The sequence below is a fragment of the Chaetura pelagica genome, unplaced genomic scaffold (genome assembly GCF_000747805.2).
Source record: "Chaetura pelagica isolate M959 unplaced genomic scaffold, ChaPel_1.0 scaffold46, whole genome shotgun sequence".
NCBI classification, from domain to species: domain Eukaryota; kingdom Metazoa; phylum Chordata; class Aves; order Apodiformes; family Apodidae; genus Chaetura; species Chaetura pelagica.
The window spans coordinates 5289404-5310150 of record NW_009954102.1 but is presented as its reverse complement, the minus strand read 5'-3'; the positions used below and the strand labels follow the sequence as shown (position 1 = coordinate 5310150).

The 20747-nt window shown below is 39.5% G+C and overlaps 2 protein-coding genes across 2 annotated transcripts in view; both read right to left on the bottom strand.

Moving 5' to 3' along the window:
- Positions 1 to 978: 978 nt before the first annotated feature.
- On the bottom strand, positions 979 to 17860 carry LOC104392942 (GC-rich sequence DNA-binding factor 2-like). The gene is made up of 15 exons (XM_010002388.1): positions 17797 to 17860; positions 16618 to 16703; positions 15189 to 15304; positions 11831 to 12017; positions 11080 to 11203; positions 9751 to 9829; positions 7854 to 7966; positions 6947 to 7146; positions 6411 to 6561; positions 6097 to 6218; positions 4824 to 4900; positions 4003 to 4069; positions 1941 to 2087; positions 1450 to 1574; positions 979 to 1093 (listed from the first exon to the last, which is right to left on the bottom strand). Exons 1-15 carry the CDS (start codon positions 17858 to 17860, stop codon positions 979 to 981), a joined length of 1773 nt encoding a protein of 590 aa, XP_010000690.1.
- A 69-nt stretch (positions 17861 to 17929) lies between these two features.
- The window catches only part of GCFC2 (GC-rich sequence DNA-binding factor 2), a gene marked incomplete at its 3' end in the record, with an annotated part of 41531 nt that continues 38713 nt past the window's right edge, over positions 17930 to 20747 (bottom strand). Inside the window, exons 2-4 of the mRNA XM_010002420.1 lie at positions 19820 to 19930; positions 18672 to 18830; positions 17930 to 18015 (exon numbers count right to left, since the gene is read on the bottom strand). Coding sequence (XP_010000722.1) covers positions 17930 to 18015; positions 18672 to 18830; positions 19820 to 19930 — 356 coding nt within the window. The remainder of the gene's footprint in view (positions 18016 to 18671; positions 18831 to 19819; positions 19931 to 20747) is intronic.

The following is a 20747-nucleotide window of genomic DNA, read 5'->3' as shown; positions in this document are numbered from 1 at the left end:
ATAAGGATTAAGTGTGCAAGAGTTAAATTCTAGTCCCAGAAGATTTTGGAGAAATACAGCCCTAAGTAAACACAGTGGTCTGTGATGCCCTACAGTTTCCAGAATAAAGCATCTTTTTATATCTGCAACAGTCTTACAGAATAACAAAGTTACAAAACATTAGAAATAGAAACAAAAAAACTAGAAAGGTTCAATAAATCTTGCTGAGAAGCAAAAGGAGTTGCACAGTTTGTTACTGAAAAGTAACTGAAGTTGTTCTTGTCCTTATTGTCGAGATACCTTTATAAAGCATGATGTGACACCTCCAGCTCTGCACACAAGTTCAGTCTGTGTCACCCAAGCACAAAGGCCACACACAGGTCAAACACTGACTTCACATTTGCTCTTCCCTAGATGTTCTCTTATGTAGCTCTTACCTCACTGAACCCACATTTACCACGAACATTCCTCCATCAAACTCCTCACCTGCACACTGATGTCCCCTGTTCTAGGACCAGGGCGAAAATCCCTGTAACACTATGAATTCTGCTTCCCTAGGGATGAATATAACAATAACCCTACCAAAAACCACTGTGTGCCACCAGTTAGAAGAGCTCAATGACTGCTGAGTCAGAGAGTGGCATCAAGCAATTAATACAGAGAAGAGCTTGTAGAGCTACCTACTGGCTGGCAGTGACAAACTTCACAGGCACTTTCTATCCTTCCAGGAATCCTTCCAAAAAGGGTGAAGCAATAAAGCATTCTTAAGCATTTTAGAATGCCTGAAGCATCACTTCAACAACTGTAACTTCTAAAAAGACTTTTTAACCCAGGAGTAGATGGCAGTGGAAAACATTTGGAAAAAAAATATCAAGTATTTACAAAGACAACAACAGTTACCACCATCTCTGAGCAGGCAGGAGCCACCAATTACATTGCAACTGGTTTAGTGTGAACATCAGGCTTGTCTCAGTAATGTAAATGTTGCTTCCAAAATTTCTATTTCCTGATCATTGATTTCAGATGCTCAAGTTTGTACTCTTCTATGAAGCCTTCAACAATATCCAGAGCTTTGACTTTCACCAGAAGGAGAAGGACTTCTTCTGCTTCATTACTACAAAATTCAAAAAAAGGAAAAAAAAAAAAATATAGTAGCACATTTATGTACCTGACTTAAAGTACACTTTATTAATTTTAAGAAGAGTCAGGCATCCCCCTCCTTGGCCACTTCTCATCAGTGACCTTGGCTACACTGATCAGAAACAGGGCCCAGCAACTAGTGCCTCAAACCATCACATTAAACTAGAACTGCAGAATCACTCCTTCACACTATGGGCTCCAGCTTTTATGTTTATATGTGATAAGAATATCCTTGAAGATGTCAAATATAGGAGTTAAGGAGTTTAAGAAGTCTTTCACACCAAGTATAGGATGAGGTGCTTGAATCCCAAGGAAAGCCTTATCAATTACCTGTGGTTATTCTTGTGTAGCACACGGGCACATTGCAGCAAGTGCTGGCAGAAGCTGAGTAACTCAGGGAGAGTTGATCCACTTTTCAGATCTTGGAACCATCTCTCTGGGAGACACGAAACCACCTGTTCATAAAATAATATTTCCAAAAAGTTTAAAAACCAAAGTGTGTTAAAATAACTCAGTCACATCACTTCTGACAGCGACTTTTTGGAAGGTCTGGTCATTAATAGTAGTGTTTTTTCTTTGAAACCAAGACTGGTTATCCCTGCAAGTAGTTATTCTGAAGAACCTATGGACCAGTACTTGCTCTAAAATGTGTGTATGCACCAAGGTAATAAAAAAAAATAAATTAAAAAATTTAACATGTTTAGATTTTGAATCTTTTAAATATTCCATCTTCAGTTTTGACCTCTCTTCACAAAAAAAAACACAACAAACCAAAAAACTTTTCACATACACCCTCTTCCAATGTACATCTTATCTTTTACCTTATTGCACTTCTCTATACTATCCTGCCCTGGTGGTGTGTTTAAGATGTTCAGAAGAAGGTAACGATTCAGCAGCTTCTTCAGTCCCAAATCACGGACTGTATCTTCCTGTACAATCCCATCCCAAAGAACAACATTGGAGAGCAGCTGCAGTAACAAAGAAACAGAATATATATATACTTGGTGGCTGGAGGTTTGCTAAAACAATATTACAAGTTTTATGTAAGATTAAGATAAAAAAAGATATTATGTCCATCCAATTTCAGTACTCAAAACCCAGGATTCACACTCTCCAAACTCACTGCCTGTTGGCACTGATAAGCTGCATATGGTAAATAATCACCAGAGAGGGCAGTGACAGGACAAGGGGTAATGGTTTTGAACTGAAGAAGGGGAGATTTAGGTTAGACATCAGGAGGAAACTCCTTGTAGTAAGGAGCTGGAATAGGTTGCCCAGGGAAGCTGTGGAAGCCCTGGAGGTGTTCAAGGCCAGGCTGGATGAGGCTTGTGCTGCCTGGTCTAGTGGAAGGTGTCCCTGCTCATAGCAGGGAGGTTTGGAACCTGATGATCTTTGAGGTCCCTTCCAACCTTAACCATTCTATAATTCTATGATTCAATCAAGCAGGATAATTAATTTTACAAGTGCATCTGAACTGTACCCTAATATTTGTACATATCACCTCTGAAGGTTAGAAAAAGCATTTCACCCTTCTAATAGATTAGCAGTTTGCTAGAGCCCAAGCAGAAGAAGACAACTATGCTTTATTCTTTTTACAGAAGAGCTAACAGTCAAATCTGAAAGCATGAAAGAAGGAAAAAGTATGTAAGAATACACACCCCCCCCCCCACCTTGGAAATACAGACCAAGGACAGGAGGCATTTGATTCTAAGTGAACTCTCAAAGAATCCAAGGCTGAAGTAAACCAGGTACTACATCTGCTCAGATTACATGGGAGTTCCTCGTAACATGAGGAGATTGGTAGCCACAATTCATAGCAGCACAGAGAGATGTTTTTTACCTCAGTATTAGGTACTGAGAGTTTTCTTCTGTTGCACCATCACTAAAAACCTTTATAATTACAGTGTTTTTTGAGTCTGATGTAAGAACATGTCTGTCTTCTTCCTTAACTCAGACTAGGTTAATTTTAAAGTAACTGTTACCTCAAGGTATTTCACCCTCCCAGACACAGCATGCTATCTTTGCAGTCACCAGTCAAAAAGCACTCAGAAAGCCCACCACCTCTGCACATTTCTCTGGAGTATCTGATGGGCCACTTCCCTCTAACTGCCCAAGAAACCAAAACATGGATTGAAGTGAAAGGAGTGCTTCCACTGGCCAGCATTCCTCAGGGAAGTGCACAGCAGAGTAACAAGGAGCACTCTGAGCCCTGAAGCTACATGCTGTATCCACACTAGACAAGGGAGGCAAGACCAGAGTACAAACACTGAACTTCCATTAACTGTACTTTTGTTAGAAGAGTTCCTGGCTCACTTCTCACCCAAGTTACTCAGTATTCTTCCATACAACTTCTGGGCACGGTTTAGAGGCCATTCCTAATAGGCACTGTAAAGATGAGAACTGGACTGCATGCCAGGCAACCCTTCCCCTTAGCAGGAACATGTCTCAATGTTGAAGTAGTAGCATTAAGTTTTAGCTAGAATGAATCACTCCAGAGTTACAATACGGTGTGATTTATTATGCCATTTGCTTAGCTTCACTTACTTAGCATGAGTAGCTAGATTTGCTGAAGCCTTGAGCCACAACCTGTATATTTGCACCTAGATTTACTCAGCATGTACCTACTGAGTCAAAACAGGGCCTAAATAAGTAAGTGAATACAGAGGCTTCAAGACTACAATCATCAACAGCAGCTGCAACTAGACCAGGTAACAGCCTGTCTGAAGACAGTGAAGGAGTCTGCTGAGAAATAACACCCCAGACCTAAATACTACTACTGGACCAAACCAGTCTGCAAGAGTATAATTACTCAGGGATTTCTGACTGACTGCAAACTATTCTTTCACTACAAGTTTTAAAGAAAAAAACAGGTGTTTTCTCTACCTTAACAGCTGACCAAAACCGCCTTTCTTGAAATTTTGAACACAGTGATGATTTGTCTTCCACAGTACTGGCCATGGAAAGAAGAAAAAAAAAAATAAAATAAGGATTTTTTAAAATTATTATTTGCTTTTAAAAGATGATAACCAGACAATTGATCTCCTCAATAATGATTAATGTTAATTCTGGAATTCCTTCAGCAGTGACAGCCACAACCAGGATAAAGACCTAGGGAAACAGCTGAAAATTTGAAGCCATTATAAAAAAACTACCATGAAGTAATTTCCAATAAAATTAGAAATTGGAAATAACTTTGTCTATATTTAATAGATTCAGGTCAAAATAGCATTGCTTAGAACCAAACACCAGCTTTAGCAAAGCTTCTCTTCTGTCTGTATCTGAACCACTCACCTCCCAAACTTCTACTCATCCCCGTATTTGAACTAGAATAACAGGCATCAACAACAGAAACCCTGTTTTAGGAATGACAGGAGGAACTGGGGGACATGCACACGTGACATCAGATCACCTAAACTAACATGGACCCTCAGATATAAGTTGCTATGCTAAAGCCAGACTATGGATCTCTGATACTGGAAAATTTTTGTCACATGAGCAAAAAAAAAGCTTTAAGCCAGTGGTGTTAGTCTTATTAGAGAGAGTTATAGGAATAAGGCTTCATAACTTTTCCTAAATTAAACCAGTAAGAAGGCATGTCTAGCCCATTAGCTCTTAATGGATGTCTACAATATTTCATCTACATCTATGGGGGAGAAGAGCAGAGGAATTTAAACAGTTTAAAAGGAGTCCCAGAGTCAGCTTACCTTTTAGGATAGAGAGGAATAAACACATCTTCCTCGACAGATTTCTTCATTCTTAGGACAACCATGTTGATCAAATCCTATTAAAAAAAAATATTAATGTGTCCTCACAAGAAAGACTTAATCTTTTGTTTGTAACAACTTCCATGGTTATTTAGTTCATCTAGAAGTGTAATATACTAATTAGAGCTAAATACAGTTTCATGTTTATTTAGCACACTTTGAGATCATTAATACATCAAAAAGAGTACAGAAATCACAGCTGCAACTATCTATAGGGTTAGCCCAGATGATTTTTTTAAGAAGTTATTACCCTAAGTGAGGCCCTTTTTTTGCACATTAATTTGCAAGGCAGCAGGAAAACTACAGATTAAGAACAAAATAAAGTTATGCTCATAGATCTTCACAAAAAGCAGTGAAATTTTATATAATAATTAAATAATCACCATAGCTAGGAATAGTAAGGTTTTTAGACATGTTTTTAGGTGCCATGGATTGTTACAAACCTTTTTGTAAAAACCTTTTTATTTATTTCAAGTTCTGGTTTACTTTATTTTCTGTCCTAATGGTATCTTAGCTAAAGTCAGTTGTACCACTTGACAAGCCACTTCTGGAAGGCATAAACGTTTCCTTAAAAATACTTCTTTTCTTACTCAGGTCCTAAACACCCACCCATTTCATCAGTTTGATACAAGATACACTTCCAGATTTACAACAGAGTAAAACTGGAATCAGGCTGAAGAGAGGCATACTATAGTAACTGTGTAGTATACAAAAGTGTACAAAAGACATTATTAAAAGATTCCTAAGGTTAAAGAAGTAGTTCTTCTAACCAATTACCTAGCCTTTGAGGATTTTAAAATTCTGAAATTCTGGAGTTACTTTATTAAACAAAAAAACAAAACAAAACCAAACTTTAGGAGTTGACCACTGAAGCATCAATAGCATTTAAATCTTAAAAATTGAAAAATAATTAAATGCAAATTAAATTCTAACCATTGTTCATGCAGTGAAGCAAGATCAGATTTATGACCAGATTCTTTATGACCTAGGTACAGGCAGAATCTTCTAGAAACGGGCTAATTTCTGCCTCAAGAGTGACCCAGCTCCCAAAATCTTCAATAACAAGAGCATCAGAGAGAAGGAAATTTAACTTAAAGTGACAAAATGAACAAGAAATCAGAACTGAACAACCTCAGGGTAATGTTCTCAGTGCCTGCAGAAGCACAAACAGGAGAACAACTTCTCCCTTCCCCAACACCACAGGAGCCTTTACCTCTTTTGCTCGACTACATTCATTTTTGGAAAGGGCTTGTTTTTCAAAGATGTTATTGCAAAGCTGTACAAGGTTCTTTGTCTGTGAAGCAGATAATGGATCCCACACATTCTTTACAAATGCTAGGAGGGAAAAAACAAAGGAATTTGATTCATGATACACAGGTGGTTATCCACTCCAGTTTCAAGGCATTACAATATAGCAGGAGCAAATATATATAAAGATCTCACTAAAAATAACCTTAAAAAGAGGCTACCTTAGCCACACCCTACAGAACTAGGTAATCACTAATTTTCAAGACCATCTTACTATACCTGTAATTTTTGGAAGAATAGTTTTTTCAATCACTCTACGCAAAACTTCTTGATCAGGATCATCATCCCTTTTTGATTCAGGTACGTTTTTGGCATCACTGAATTCTTCTATAGCTCTGAACCAGGGCATCTCTTCCAAATCTGTAAAATTCTGCCCAAAGACCATTCCTGTTAGTTAAGCAGCTGGTTAAGATTAAAAGAAAAGCTCCACTCACCAATACCTCAGATTTCCCATCCACCCTCATCACTGAACAGGCCAAAACAGCTGATCTAGGAAAACTACATTTGAAGTTAGAATTTAAAGGGTGTGATTGTTAAAGTGTTTTCAAAGAACACAGGAGAAGAATTCTTTTCACAAGGTGTGTTGCAAAAGGGGGTGGAGGTAAGGGGAAAGGAAAAAGTTAAGAACATTCCAATCACATGCTTCAGTCTGAGACCACCACAATATCTATTAATTTCTGACATCTCATTTTTCATGTTCATAGACAATACACAAACACAGAATTTTTAAATAAAAAGTCAGCTGGTGCACCTACCTCAAGAGGATTCCAGTTTAGTAAGTGAAATCTGATCAATGGATTTAATAGCTTAGGCAGGCAGAAACTGATATAAGCATCACAGTAAGATTCAGGAAACTTCTCTTTCCATTCCTGGAATTTCAACAGGATTTTTCTGATGTCACAAAAATCTGCATGTACATCTTCAAAGATTTTCCTACTATCCTCTAAAACGTTATCTATGGATAATATTCATTGGGAATAAAAAGAAACAATCACAGATTTTATTGAGGCATAAGCCAAACAGTTTATGCACCTACAGGACATGAGAAGTATGATAATTACATTTGTTATTTATTTTTTACACACCTGACACTGAAACAGGTTTTTAAATCAGCTCAATGGAAAACACCGTTTTGTGGAAAAAAAGCCATCAGAAAACCAAAATTAGGCAAGTTTTGTCATTACTTATTCCACAGATTTATACCATCACTGTTTCAAACTTCATGCCACAGTGATAAAATTTCAGACAGAAAAACCTTTCTGCTGCTATCTGGAGGTAACAGCTTGCTTCTCTTCATCCATTCATTAAAAATAATTGGAACATCAACCTTTAATTAACTCTGTCTTCAGAAAACAAATTGATTATACAAAACATGTTGTAGTACTGCATTGAGTACTGTCAGATCAGCTTTGGCATAATCTAAAAGAGCTTTCTTCCCCTTGAAAGTATCATGTGTAACCCCACCACACCATAATTCATACCAAAAGAAATCTACAACCATCCATCTGTGCCTCCCAAGTCATGAGTTGGAGCTGTCTGAATGCATTTCTTTCTTACAGTGTGTAACTAAGAAAATGTATCTCAAATGAAGATTTTATTCTCAAACTAAGATTTTATTTAAGAGATTTTATTCTAGGACATCACAGTAAGACTGCCACCAACCTTTGCTCTTCTGGAACCGGGTCACCTCTGTTGGAGTCAGCTCATCATCACTTGACATGCCCTCGTGGTGGTCACCTCCTCCAGAACACTCTCTCACTTGTCGTCTGCAAGTCCTGTATTTTGTAACAAACGCAAATGAATCCTCCTCCCCATGTGTGCAGGAGGAAGCTTAACAAAAAACAACCCAGCTTCAACAAGTCTACTAAAAGCAAGATGTGAGAGCAACAACCTAAGGAAATGCTATCAGGGTCCAGCAGCAATTATGTAACCACAACAACACAAAACTGCAGAAGGAGAAGAGCTTTGGGAACTGACACACAAGAGATTACAGCCCTATCTCTCATCTCCCCTAGGAACTGTGTAACAACCTTCACTTCACCTCATGCCTGCTAATGAAGCTAGGAACTCACCTCACCTGGAACACTAAACATCAAGCACAGTATTGGACACTGTCCCTGACAGATTTAGTGTAAACTGCTGGCAATAGTCTCTGCCATCTCAGTTCTGGATCACTCGTGCAACAACCCACCCAAGAATGGTGATGGCACCTCAAGTGCCAGTGGGGCTCAAAAAGCAACTGCCATGGCACCAAGAACAACAACAGGCTGTGGGATCAATAGCTGGCATCTCTGCCACAGGAAAGTGATACATGATATGAAAGGGATATTGCATAAATACTTTTATATGTTTATTTATATCAATTAACATTCAAGGTTAACTGCTTCAAGTGGAAGTTCTTATTATACTATTGTTCATCCATTAAAATTCCCAGGTTCCTGCTGCTTAGGTTCTCCTCCCCCTCTATTCTGCATTGGTGAGGCCGCATCTGGAGTATTGTGTCCAGTTCTGGGCCCCTCAGTTCAAGAAGGACAGGGAACTGCTCGAGAGAGTCCAGCGCAGAGCTACAAAGATGATTAAGGGAGTGGAACATCTGCCTTATGAGGAAAGGCTGAGGGAGCTGGGTCTCTTTAGCTTGGAGAAAAGGAGACTGAGGGGTGACCTCATCCATGGTTACAAAGATGTAAGGGGTGAGTGTCAGGGGGACGGAGGTAGGCTTTTCTCAGTGATGACCAGTGATAGGACAAGGGGTAATGGGTGTAAATTGGAGCATAGGAGGTTCAAGGTGAATATCCGAAAAAAAATTTTTACTGTAAGAGTGACAGAGCACTAGGACAGGCTGCCCAGGGAGGTTGTCAAGTCTCCTTCACTGGAGACATTCAAAACCCACCTGGATGCGTTCCTGTGTGATGTACTCTAGGTGACCCTGCTCTGGCAGGGGGGTTGGACTAGATGATCTTTTGAGGTCCCTTCCAGCCCCTAAGATTCTATGATTCTATGATTCAAAGTACAGTTATGAGTTGAGGCACCAGGTCAACTGAAAAACTTTCAAAGCTTCCAACTATGGAGAAAATCAGTAGCAGTCTCTGACTATTATAATATCCAAAATGTACTACCTGGCCTCCACAGATAGCAGAGGAAGGGCTAAGTGCTGCTCTGCTTCACTCACTGCCACCACCACCAGCAACACTACTGCCTGATTCTTTTTGCGATCTATACAATAGCACAAAATCATAGTTCTAGAGAATGTCATTATTTTATTTATTAAAACAGGATAGAAAAAGCTTCTCTCATAAAGTTTTGTGAAGAGCCTCACTAAACACTTGCTAATTTCAAATAAGAAGAACTACTAGCATTCAGATTCAAAACAACATGAAGAGAATGTCATTAACAAACAGATTGTTCCCAAGTACTTGCAGTTTTGGAAAGCAAATACCTATTTTTTTGTGTGTAATTTCATTCAGTAATCCTACAGGTTTACATTCATCACCACATAAGTGACAGAAAGCCAATGTACAGTACTTTGCCAGAGTTAAGTGGACACATAAATAACACCTACCTTCGTTGTTCACACATTTCCAGAAGCTCTGCCTTCTCAGCCCCTTCCAAGCCACCATTAGTTGCTTTGCCATTCCCACCTACCAGAAGACAGAAAGAGACAAAAGTAAGATGACATAATTTTTAAGTTCCTGTTTTCTCCATAAGGAACCACTGATGCTCCTTCTATTGCTCTTCATTTGGAAAATACCCAAGGAAAAACCAAACCTCCTAATCAAACTCTAAGAGCTGCCAGAATAATGCACAGTAAATATTACTTCTGAAATGATAGCGTTTAGATTTCAAGACTAGTCAGCTCCCTGTTGTCTCCTGTTATCTGAGTGGTCACTGACTGTGTGACCAATTACCTCTACTCTGATTCTTCAGTCCCACACAGAGGCAGACACCAGAAGGAGCATTTTCTAGTTGGGCCATTCATTTGCAGCACTATTAGCTGGCTGAGGTGTATAACGTGCCAAAAAGATGCATGCTACTACTCAAGTATTATCATAGAAGAAAAAACGTCTTTCCACTACATCAAATACCACTGGAAACATAAAAAAAATAATTTAATGTGCTGTTAAACATGGAAGTACAGCCTCATTTGTAATGAGCTTGAAGTTAAATCATTTTAATGGAAATTATGGCGCTATTCTACTCCACTCTCATGAGACCCCACCTGGAGAACGGTATCTAGTTCTGGGGCCTCTAACACAAGAAGGACATGGAGCTGCTGGATCAAGTCCAAAGGAGGGTGATGCAGCTTATCAGAGAGCTGGAGCACCTCTCCTATGGAGACAGGCTGAGAGAGTTGGGGTTGTTCAGCCTGGAGAAGAGAAGGCTCCACAGAGACCTCACAGCAGCCTTCCAGTGCCTGAAGGGGCTACAGAAAAGCTGGGAATGGGCTTTTTACAAGGGCATGGAGTGATAGGACATGTGGTAAACAGCTTTAAACTGGAGAAGGGTAGGTTTATATTTGATATTAGGAAGAAATTCTTTAGTGTGAGGGTGGTGAGACACTGGACCAGGTTGCCCAGGGAAGTTGTGCAGGCCCCCCCGGAAATTGCTGACTTAAACAACTCAAAATTGACTAAGTGTTTGGTCGTGTTAGATTCACTACTAAGCCAGAGAAAAATCATGAGGTGAGGATATCAGCTGAGGTATAACACTGACAAGGGAAAGGGGAAAGGATATCAAAGGTGAGAATAAAACACTTCACCCAAAACTAGTAGTTACGTACTTGGGAAAGGATATCAAAGGTGAGAATAAAACACCCAAAACTAGTAGTTACGTACTTCTGCTCAAAGAGCAAATATTTCAATAAGAAAATCACTTTCAACTTCATACTAACTTGTGAGATGCTGAATGTAAGCAGATTCATTTTTCAGCTCATCTTGCCTTCGTTTCAATAGAGTCATGGCTTGTTGCTGAAGAAGTACATGTACAGTCAACTCTAGCTCATTAATGTATTTCAGCTGAAACACAGTAAGCAGCAATCAGGTTTTCAATCAAGTAAAATGCAAAAGGAACAAACAAAAATAGTTTTCAGTACTTCACTAGAACCAAAGTACTACAGATTGACAAGTATCTTTGGAATCATTGAAGTTTTTCAGACTGCTTTGTAAGACTGAAAGACACAGACTAAACACCAGTTTGCTCATCACGGGACTACCCAGGACATCACACAAAAGGGTTAAACAGGTCACTACTGCTGCACTTTCAGTTTGCTTTTGAGCCACTGACCATTAAAGCAAACGTATTAATTAATTATCCTAAAGTTAAAAAAAGAGACTCTCAATTGCAACGCAATCAAGTGACATAATTTACATTTCATAGCACTATCTATAGAGAATAATTCTTCCTCCAGTAACATTTTTTTTCATTCAATAGAACCTAGTGAAACCACAGCTTTAGTCAGTACACCCTTACTAGCTTCATCATCACTTTAGGTCCGGGGGAGGGTTGATTTGCTTTCCCTATGTTTTTTCTTCCTGTTAACATTTCTGATAGAATTCATTTTTAATATGGTGGTTTCACCTATTATTCTCAAACAAAACCCCCTCATCTTTATTTGACAGAGTGGATGAGGAAAATATACATACTTTTTCATTCAAACAGTTGATCAAGTTTTCTACGTATGTTTTCATGGCTCTGTAGAATTTGTAATTTAGAGCTGCATCTGAAGACTTCTCTAACTCCTGCACAGTCATCTTTGAACTTTCAATGTCCTCCATGTATTTTTCATACTCCCTCTGGTGGGCACGGTGCACATCCTGCAGGGATGTTATCCTAAAAAAGAACAACTCAGATAACTAAAACTGTTGCCAAGTTACCAGTTGATTCATTCCAAACCATTTTTTCCCAATAATCACATAGAAAATATTTGACTGTACTAATAATAGGACTTGCATTTGAGCTAAGAAGCCTTGAAAGACTCAGAATCTTATCCAAGTGAAGCATGGAGTGCAGACAAGATGCTTTGGAGACCTAAATGTCACTTGCACAGTGCTAGCTTTGGAACCACCACTAACAGGTGGTCCTGCTTGACTGATCTCAATTGGTGGATGAGGTAAAGGCTGTGGATGACATCCTACCTAGACTTTACTAAACTTTGACACCATTTCCCACAAGATTCTCCTGGAGAAACAGGCTGCTTACAGCTTGGACAGATGTACCCTTCAGTTATGATTTCAGCAGACCCAGAAAATTGTTGACACCTGTAAGAGGAACTAGAGACAGAGGGTCTTTGGAAGCCTGAAGGACCCAGGAGGCAGACCAGAGAGGGGTCAGTATTCCCTCCTGTGCTCTGCACTGGTGAGGCCACACCTTGAATCCTGGGGTCAGTTTTGGGCCCCTCACAACAAGAATGACACAGAGGTACTGCAGCATGTCTAGAGAAGGGCAATGAAGCTGGTGAGGAGGTCTGGAGAACAAGTCTTTTGAATGGCATCTGAGGGAACTGGGGCTGTTTAGTCTGGAGAAAAGGAGGCTGAGACGAGACCTACTGCTCCTAAAAGAAGGTTCTAGTGAGGTGGGGGTTGGTCTCTCCTCCCAAGTAATAAGCAATAGAACAAGAGGAAATGGGCTCATTTCTGTCAGGGGATTGGATACGAGGAAAAATTTCTGCACCAGAAGTTATCAAGCACTGGAACAGGCTGCCCAGGAAAGTGGTTAAATCACCATCCCTAGAGGTATTTAAAACGTGTAGATGTGGTGACTGGGGACATGTTTAGTGGTGGACTTAGCAGTGTGCTAGGTTAACAGTTGGACTTGATTTTAAAAGTGCTTTTCAACCTAAGTGATTCTTTGACATTTTATCTAAATCACTCAATACACCACACTTCCCAAAACCATAAAATGCCTAATATTGTGATATCACATTACACTGATTCTATCATGTCCATACTGGCTTAGTGTTAGTTGTACGGACAGCAGTGCCTGCAGGCACTCACCGTATGCTCACTACTAAATACAAACCAACTGAGGACTCCTGCTGCTAGTAGGTGATAAAACCCAGGAACCTGTGTCTACAGCTGTCACTAGTACATAGGTAGCACAGGAACATTTACATATATTACACCTCAGCCTTCTCTTTTTTTCCTGTTCCCTCCTTACATATCCCAAGTGACTGCCCAACTTGAGCAAGCCTGTAACAGATCCAAGAAAGAGACTTATTTCACTTTCCTGAAGTAGGAAATGCATCTCAATGGAAATAATTTAACTAAGCTATTGTTCTCTACTGTGCTTCAAGTTAAAAAAGCTATTTCAGCATTTAGCATGTTTAACACATCTATAAGGTTTATACTAAACAGCTAAATAGGTTCCCACTCCGCTTCCAAATAAATTTCCCACTGTTGATAGCTTTATTCTCATTTTTCTTCTTTGATTCTCTACATTTCTATTGCATTGTACTCATTCCTTTCAGGTGACTATGGCAAAGAAAGCAGGCAATTCCACAAAAAAATGTAGTTGTAATTCTTGAAACAAACAGATGAGTGATGCTCTGCAGAAAGCAAAGCACAGACATAAGGAGCTTGGTGCGACTCCACTGCACACATTTATCTTTAGGCTGTATAATGTTACTTGTCTAAACTTATCTGAACAGCTGCTCCTCAGTGCTCTGAGAGATGACAGGGGATGGCTTACCTTGGGATACCTAACCCCAGCTGTCCTCACACACCCTCTTGGAGGTTTCCACCTCCATCCCAGGACACTTCAGCAGCCCATAGTGCAGCTGAACTGCTAAAGAAAAGTCACAGCCTATCACACTACTGAAGAAAAAAAAAATCAAGGCAAATTCTAGTTTGCCTAAACAGGCTGCAGAGACTTCACTGCTACTTTAGAAATATTGAGCTATTTTTGCAGCTTGTATATAAACCACCAGAGGGCTAGGACAGTCAGCTGCATAGAAGCATATAATCATTCAGGTTGGAAAAGACCCTTGGAATCACCAAGTTCAACCACCATCCCTACTCTACAAAGTTCTCCCCTAAACCATCTCCACCAACATCACATCCAAACAACCCTTAAACACATCCAGAGATGGTGACTCAACTACCTCCCTGGGCAGCCTATTCCAGTGTCTGACCACTCTTTCTGTGAAAAAGTTTTTCCTAATGTCTAGTCTAAACTTCCCCTATTGCAGCTTGAAGCCCTTCCCTCTTGTTCTGTCGCCAATTACCTGCGAAAAGAGACCAGCACCAACCTTTCCACAATGAACTTCCAGGTAGTTGTAGAGACTGATGAGGTCTCCTCTCAGCCTCCCCTTCCTCAAACTAAACATTCCCAGCTCCTTCAAGTGTTCTTCATAAGATTTATTCTCTAGGCCCTTCACCAGCTTCATTGCCCTCCTCTGTACTCACTCCAGCACCTCGATATCTCTCTTGAATTGAGATGCCCAGAACTGGACACAACACTTCAGGTGTGGCCTCACCAGTGCTGAGTACAGGGGGACAATCACATCTCTACTTCTGGTCACACTATTTCTAATACAAACCAGGATGCCATTGGCTTTCTTGGCCACCTGGACACACTGCTGGCTCATATTCAGCCGCTTGTCAATTAGAACCCCCAGGTCCTTTTCTGCCAGACACTTTCCAGCCACACTTCCTCTGCTGTAGCTGAAGTTTTGCTTGCTGGGCAAACATAACATTGAACCAACACTCCTGTGAAAAACTACCAGCAAGGATAAAAAGCTGCTGGTATTTAAATGAACTCACTCTCTAAAATTTAAGTTGATAAAACACTTCTGAAAAGTCAAAATGCTCCCCTACAACAAACATTGCCAGTTAGTTAAAAATTTGTAGTGCTCAACTGGACATCATAATAGGTATATCAGACATTAAATACTCCAACAATCCTCCAATAATTCTAGAAAAATAGTAAGACTTCAAAACTTTTATCTCTCATTCTGTGACAAAAACTAAACTCAAAAGCTAAGTTCCTAAGAGGAGGATTTACCTGTCAGTCAGTCGCTTCTTCACAATTTCCAAGTTCACAGGTGGTAGAGAAACAGACGGATCAAACTTTGGTTTAGCTGGCTGAAATTTATGCAGGGAATCATCATTGTAAGTTTCCTACAAGAATTTTAAGTGTGAATTTTTAATACACCATTTACACAAGTTTTCCTTCTGCAGCTCTACAGATTAACAAGATATATCATTTGAATACACAAGGTATATAGTATAAAGATGCTTATTTCAATAATCAAATTAAGTACAGAAAATGCTGTGCAGAAAAGTATGACACAGAAGCAAGGAAAATTAAGTCTAAAAAACTGCATATATATGTTGTATGAAAGCAAATATCTCACACACATATTAACAGCACCACATAATCCACAAATTAGGGTACACTTAAGTTGCTGTCTTGGTCTGAAAATATTAAAATAGCTTTCAGTAATAGAAATAAACTACAGCCAAGCAGTGATGGTAATATCTGATTTCACAAATATCTTTGTGTTTTAAAGCTATTTGAACATATTTCTGATAAATTATCTGCCATCTATTTTCTCACAGTAAACTTTGCTACTTCCCCCAATAAATATGAATACTACCTTCTCAGAAAGCCAGTGGCCAAGAGAGAGATTTTTCACTCTGACAATTCAACTTAACCGTAATTGTAACTACAGAAGGATTCCACTGTATTTTAGCTTATAATTTAAAGGACACTTTGTACTCTAAAACAACACAAGTTTGTATGTTGAAATCAGATGAAGCAATCAAGTCCATGACTAAAAGCATCTGCTACGAAAAATTTCTGCAGTTTCCTAAATAGCAGAAATTAACAGTTTCCCAGTATGAGGACCTAAGAGCATGAAACTTACTTGAAATTCAACAGCAGAAAGATGTAACTTCCTCTGAGTCCTCCAACTACTTCCATTTAACAGGCTACTCCCATTTAGCAGGCAAATATTTCTACAACTGCTTATTTCAACATAAAAACTAATTCATAATTTCCTAGTCTGATTCATGGTATGTGATTCAAGCCAGGAACAAAACTGCCAGCTGATCAGAAGAGACACAATTTTTTTGGCCAATCAGAAAAAAGACAGAATTCTACTGAACTGTGGAAAGAGCTCTCAGGTTGCCACACAACAGAAATTTAGCATAATAAAAGAATAATTTTTGCTCCGTGACTTTTTAACATTTGCATGATTTGTGTGCTCTTGCTTTCAAGATCCCTTGCACAGCTACAAAAAAAATCAGGGATTACAGATTTTCACTGCCATATTCCCACATTTCTAACCATTTTTTCCTTGAGGAATCAGAGTATAACTTCCCAAAAACCTTCCTAATGAGAGGGCAAGCAGGACATATGACAGTACTCCAGACAAGCTCTTGCCAGTGAGTAAAAACCACCTTCCAACAGTTAGCAAAGCATGTGTCACCTGAGAGAGTTTAATGGCTTTCTTTATTTGCTGTTCTTCCCACTCAATTTGTGCTTCATCTTCACTTGATTCATCTCTCACAGACACTGGAAGTTAAAACAATCATTATTAGATATAATTACATCCTTTATTTTTCCCCTCTTGTGTTCTCCTCCCTCTAAAGAACAATAACAATTTTCCCAACCAAATCTGGGAAGCAATACACACAAAAACCAGCAGATGAAACACCTGCAGATGGAAGAGTTCCAAACTGAAAGGCATGGAAAGTTTGGAAACAGCTAGTGGGACCTCTGAAATTCACACCAAGATTGATTTTCCCAACATACTGTTTCTCATACTACTACTACTGCAGAATGAGAAGCAAAAATATCTTGTTTCTATGTCTCAAAGTAAAGCTGTGTATAATAGACATGAACAGGACTGTAAGCACAGACAGTAACAGTGACATTATACACAGCAAATACCTGAGTGTCCCAAAACGTACAGTCCACTAAAGATACAGAAATATCTCATTTACAACTGCAGAATCAGCTCCTTGTTATGTATTCCATATAACCTTTATTCAAATAATAAAGTAAAACAATGTTTCATCAACAAAACTATAAGCAGTTGTAAGAGGATAAAAGCAATGGAAAAGCCAGATATGCTTTGCACATAATAGGTTGTTCACGTCTGAAGGGCTGCGTTGTTGGGTTTTCATTTCCTTTTTCAAGAATAGTTATAATGTCACTGCAGGGAGAGCACTGAAAAGACTGGACCAGAAGCAGGATTTACAGCAACTTTACTCACTTTAAATTCTATGCTTCCTACAGGCAATTTTTAATGTCACTGCAGGGATAGCACCGAGAAGACTGGACCAGAAGCAGGATTTACAGCAACTTCACTCACCTTAAATTTTGTGCCTCCTACAAGGCAATTTTTTTTCCAGTCAATGAGGCCAAAAATAACATCTTAAAATGCTTTCCAAAGCATCTGCCACCACGATATTAGTGAGACCTAAACCAGGTCAACACCCCATAAAAAACATAGGGGTCTTGATAAAAAACTATATGGCTGATACTTGAGGAGTAAAGCCTTGTGCTGCACTCTCTCTTTACTGGACAAGTCCCACATTCCTCCAGGTATCATTAAAACAAAGCCACAACCAACAACCACTGAAGAGAAATGGCCCAAACTCACCCATGTGTTCAGTCATCCTCTGCCTAAGAGTTTTCATCTGAGGAGCAAAACTGAGATTCTTCATATCAGACTCATCTTCACTCTCTAAATCACTGCTTTCTCTTCTCTGACAGACCTGATGACTCTTTGAAACATCCAGTGGAAGATAATCAGCCTGTGTCCTGGCCAAGTGACGTTTCCTCCGAGCAGCCTCAACACAAGCTGCACTGGGGGTATGATCTGCATTGAAGAGAAAGAAAATGTAAGCAAAATACTAAAAAAGCAAAACTCTGTATCACTCCTAATGTCACATAGTATCACTAATCACCACAGTTCAGGATCACTGTACAATTCTGAATATAGGACACTAGGTATTTTTCTATTAAGCTCACCACGTTGAATATAAGAAGATGGAAAAGCATCATTTAAAAAGTGGCTCTTGGTCTAAAAACAAAGCTTGGCCTTTTTTCTTTTAAATAACTAGCTGATAGCCAGTCCTCCTTTTCTTCATCTCCCCAAAATATCAGTTACTGAACTTGGTAAGTCTACAACGGAAAGTTTACAAATCAGCACAAATGAAGTTATATTTTAACCTCACGAAGGGAACTGTGCATCACTAAATAGGACTTTTTTACTGATTTTCTTGCAAAACCAAGCATCATAGTTTCTGATCCATTTCCAAAATTAGCACAGAAGTACAACAAACTTCTGCAACCAAAAACATTGGGGAACTGTCACTATTCCTTCAGAGAAAGGGTAGCCTTGACTCAGCACAAATAAGATACCTACAACTTACACAATTTAAGCTGAGTAGGATTCATCTCATCTATCTTGTTACATACTACAAATATTATAAAATAACTTCTATCAAAAAAAAATAAATCAAGAAAACTAACTTGGTGATAAATCCTTCCACCTCTGTGGAGACTTGGATTCATTTTCAGAGTTTGAACTGTTGTAGTCCTCACTCAGTGAAGAAGAATGTGCGCTCTCCTCTTCCTCTTCTTCACGAGTGCCTTCGCTGTTGCCAGTTCCAGGCTCCAACTGACAGATTCCTGCATTAGGGGAAAAAAGTAAGATTCATTATTTCAGTTTCAGCTGATGGAATCCGATGTGCCATAACTGGTTACCAGTAACACCACCTTGCTGCAGCAAAGACTGGTTACTCATCTACCTCCACCTGTCATCATCAAAATGTGTCAAATGTTCCAACACTCCAAGATGGCAACATTCAAGCCAGATATTCTCTCAAATCAAAGCATCTGTGAGTATGTGAGTATCTAATATGTCTTTCGTAGACACAGATCACATTTACATGCACAAAAGCAGCGATAACAGCTGCCATATGACAACTGATTTATATCCTGATAGATCACAGCATGTTTGGATTCATCTCCCTTGACTTCCAAATACTACTTAGAAAGAGGGTTTTTTTAGCATTAACAATGAGGGAGTCCTTATTTCAACTATAAAGGCTTATAGGTCTGTCTTGTCTCTGATTATCTTCAAATTCTTTAAAAGCATTTATTTCTCTTTATCTGCCACTACATTTTCAGTTAAGTAATCAGATTACTGAACAACAAACATGCCACCTGCTATGAGAGCATGAGGTCCACTTCTACCAGAAGTTGTTAAGAAAATCTAATCTCAGTCACAAAGGGAATTATTCCTCAACCTAATATGGTTTTATCTAAATGCAGCAATTTAAGTGTATCTGTGAATTTACAAGTGTCAAAAAGGGAACAGAGAGGAAGAGAACTTTAGGACACACTTGTTTGTAAAACAGACATTTCACAAATACCCCAATACTCAGGTCTTCTAAAGAACAGCCTCCAAGTTCTGGTACTGTTTTACCGAGGTCATATGGAAAATAATTTAAGCAAAAATAGATTAAAATGTGTGAAGTAACACTGTAGGCATAATCCTGGGATTAATTAACACGAACATCAAACAGCAGCATTTGTAAATCAGTCTTTGCTTACTGATTTTGTAAGATATTTTCCTATAAATATTCCATAAAATATTGAACTGAAAAAGTACTTACTTTTGCTTTCTTCAGTCTCTGTCTGCGCAGGCAGTAGGCTTTCCTTCTTCTGACTTCTAAAGATGACTTCATTGAAGGATGGTTTTTTAATTTTAAAAAAGTCTTCATCACCTATGAAAACAGAACTATTCTGAGTCACATGCACAAAGCCAGCAGCAGAAATGCACACCTATCTATAAATCCATACTGCATATGAAGTGCGTCCAATCTGCATGTGTGCACATCACTCAAGACCCATCATCATCACCTCTGGATCTACAACGGGGCAGCTCAGACTCCTCAACTCTTCTGTGTCCAGCACCAGGGCAGTCCCGCAGGCTTCCCTCACCAGCCTGGACAACCCTGACCCTCTGTCACAAGAGCAACGGCCCAAAAGACTCAATTAAGCATTTAAGCATCACTAGCCAGGCTGGGCACAGTGTGACATAGAATCACAGAATTCCAGGGGTTGGAGGGGACCTGGGAAGACCATCCAGTCCAACCCCCCTGCCAGAGCAGGGGCACCCAGAGCACATCACACAGGAACATGTCCAGGGGAATTTGAATGTCTCCAAAGAAGGAGACTCCACAGCCTCTCTGGGCAGCCTGTTCCAGGGCTCTGTCACTCTCACAGTAAAACAGCTTCTTCTGATATTCACATGGAACCTCCTGTGCTCCAGTTTGCACCCATTGCCCCTTGTCCTGTTACTGGTCATCACTGAGAAAAGCCTAACTCCATCTTCCCGACACTCACCCCTTACATATTTGTAAACATTGATGAGGTCACCCCTCAGTCTCCTTTTCTCCAAGCTAAAGAGACCCAGCTCCCTCAGCCTTTCCTCATAAGGGAGATGTTCCACTCCCTTAATCATCTCTGTAGCTCTGCGCTGGACTCTTTCAAGCACTTCCCTGTCCTTCCTGAACTGAGGGGCCCAGAACTGGACACAAT